At 41.9% G+C, this 2210-nt stretch overlaps 1 protein-coding gene across 1 annotated transcript in view; it reads left to right on the forward strand.

Annotated features, from left to right (window-relative positions):
* LOC101861214 (endo-1,4-beta-xylanase 3) overlaps nucleotides 1-2210 on the forward strand; it is a gene marked incomplete in the record, with an annotated part of 22387 nt that overhangs the window by 4374 nt on the left and 15803 nt on the right. The window contains 2 exon segments of the mRNA XM_013084031.1: nucleotides 192-347; nucleotides 883-938. Of these exon segments, the coding sequence (XP_012939485.1) occupies nucleotides 192-347; nucleotides 883-938 (212 nt within the window).

Consider the following 2210-nt stretch of genomic DNA (forward strand, 5'->3'; position numbering starts at 1 on the left):
AGTAGTAGTAGTAGTAGTAGTAGTAGTAGTAGTAGTAGTGTTATCATTTTATCATTATTATTGTTATTATTTTATTTATTTTATTATTGTTGTTGTTATTATTATTATTACTATTATTATTATTATTATTATTATTATTATTATTACTATTATTATTATTATTATTATTCTGTATATTTTTCTGTGATCAGCTCAACCACCTGAAGCACTTATTTCCCTTTGGCTCCGAAGTCCGTGCAGACCTGATGGTGGACCCTGACTATGCCCAGTACCAACAGGTGGTCTACTACATGTTCAACTGGGCCACTGTAGAGGCGTACAAGTGGCGCTATAACAGGGGAAATAGGGTAGGTCGGCGGTACACCTTACTCGTTTCTTCTTGTTGTTATTTGTTTGTTTGCTTGCTTTCGCTTTTTGTGTTGATGTTTCTCTGTGTTTTTTCTTGTCTATCTGTTTTGTCAATGAATAGACAGCACATCAGCACAGTAATGACCTTTAGAGCCTGAAAACGAGTGCAGAGCACACCCCCCCCCCCCCCGCGCCCCACACAGAGAGAGAGAGCGAGAGAGAGAGAGAGAGAGAGAGAGAGAGAGAGAGAGAGAGGGAGGGAGAGGGAGAGAGAGGGGGGGGAAAAAATGGCGAAGGATAAGGCGCAGGTATCTTACAAATGATGAATACATGTGCATAAAAAGCACATTCCTGCCAACCAGTATTGTATTAGAAACTTTGATACGCTTTGATACGGGTATGAGATTTCGGTTCTAGGGGATAACTATTACTTGTGATGCGGGGGGAGGGGGGCAAAAGGGGGGGGGGGGGTGTTGAGGGGATGTGTATTATTTTTTCTCATTTTCCCTTGCTTTTTATTCTTTTTTATTTCAGACTAACCCAAATTACGACGTAGCTGTAGCAGCCACCGATGCTCTCAATAGACACGGGTAAATAAACGTGTTGTATGGATTGATGTGTTCAGATCTTGACAACTGTCTATTTGTTGCTCTGGAAGTTCTGTAACATTTTAACGTATCAGAGATAATGGGAAAGGGGTTGGGGAGCTTTCGTGGTCTGGAGGTTACGATGTTCGCCTCTTATTCAATAAGTCCAGCGTTCGAAACCTGACAGTGACAGAAAATGTTCTTCCCTAAAAGGTTCTCCTTTTGCCTCCTTTCCTGCTCTCTAACCATGTTCTGTCGTTTGCTTTCCTCTCTATTTTCTTCCCGCCCACCCCCACCCCACAACCTATTTCCTTTTGCCCCTTCCTCAGGGCTCCTGACTCTTTCTGCAGCCTTTCTACTGCTAGTCCTTGGCTCCTTCTTAACTGCTGTCTTTCAGTTACACCCCTGATCTTATGGTAGGTAATATCTAACATCTAGCCTTCTCGGATAAGGATTAAAAACCTCAGAGGTCTCGTGTGCAAGTTGCACACATCAAAGATCCCTTGGTGGTCCTAAGATTGATAAGAGTAGGCTTTGACCGTCACCCGGACGAATTTCAAAATTCTTACTAAACTGAAAATGATTAGTGTGTTCGGCGCACCCAATTAGTGTGTTCAGCGCACCCATCTGACCTTATTGTGTTGCAAGTGCCGTAAAAAATTACCAAAACAAAAGATAGGGGGAAAACACGTGCTTGAACCTTTGCCTTCCGAGCGATCTGCTGTTTAAACTCAAACCCTTGCATTTTTCTCAACGGGATTCATTGAGGTCTCACTTATTCTTCAACGTCGATCCATACCCTTCAAAATCGTATTTTTAGGGGGGGGGGTGTTATATGCTCTACAAAAACTCTCGGAACAAGGATTGCAAAAGAAAAACTTTGGCCTTGAAAGCATTAGATTCTAGGACGGCTTTTACTCAGGCAGGATGTTTTCTGAAACCCCGTTCGGAAATAATGATATTCCCTGTAGGAGAGAAAAGCATAATTTGGACCCCCCTCGAGGATTCGAGGTTCGAAAGGTTCTCGCGGGTTTTTATCCTCCCCCCAACTAAAGCAGCATCAGTTGGGGGACTTTGCTTGGCATTCGGATAAAACATTAGGCGGGAAAACAGATTTAAATATTTTATGGGCAGGCAATTTTTTGCGCTTTTTATAAATATTGGCAAGGGGAAGACTTTTTTCCGGAATAAAAAGAAAATCTTTTGACCGTAATCAGGCCAAGGTGTCAAACTTTTATTTTTCTTTCGTGATCCTTTCTCTTTTTTTAAATTTCT

Source organism: Aplysia californica, unplaced genomic scaffold (assembly GCF_000002075.1).
Source record: "Aplysia californica isolate F4 #8 unplaced genomic scaffold, AplCal3.0 scaffold00269, whole genome shotgun sequence".
NCBI classification, from domain to species: domain Eukaryota; kingdom Metazoa; phylum Mollusca; class Gastropoda; order Aplysiida; family Aplysiidae; genus Aplysia; species Aplysia californica.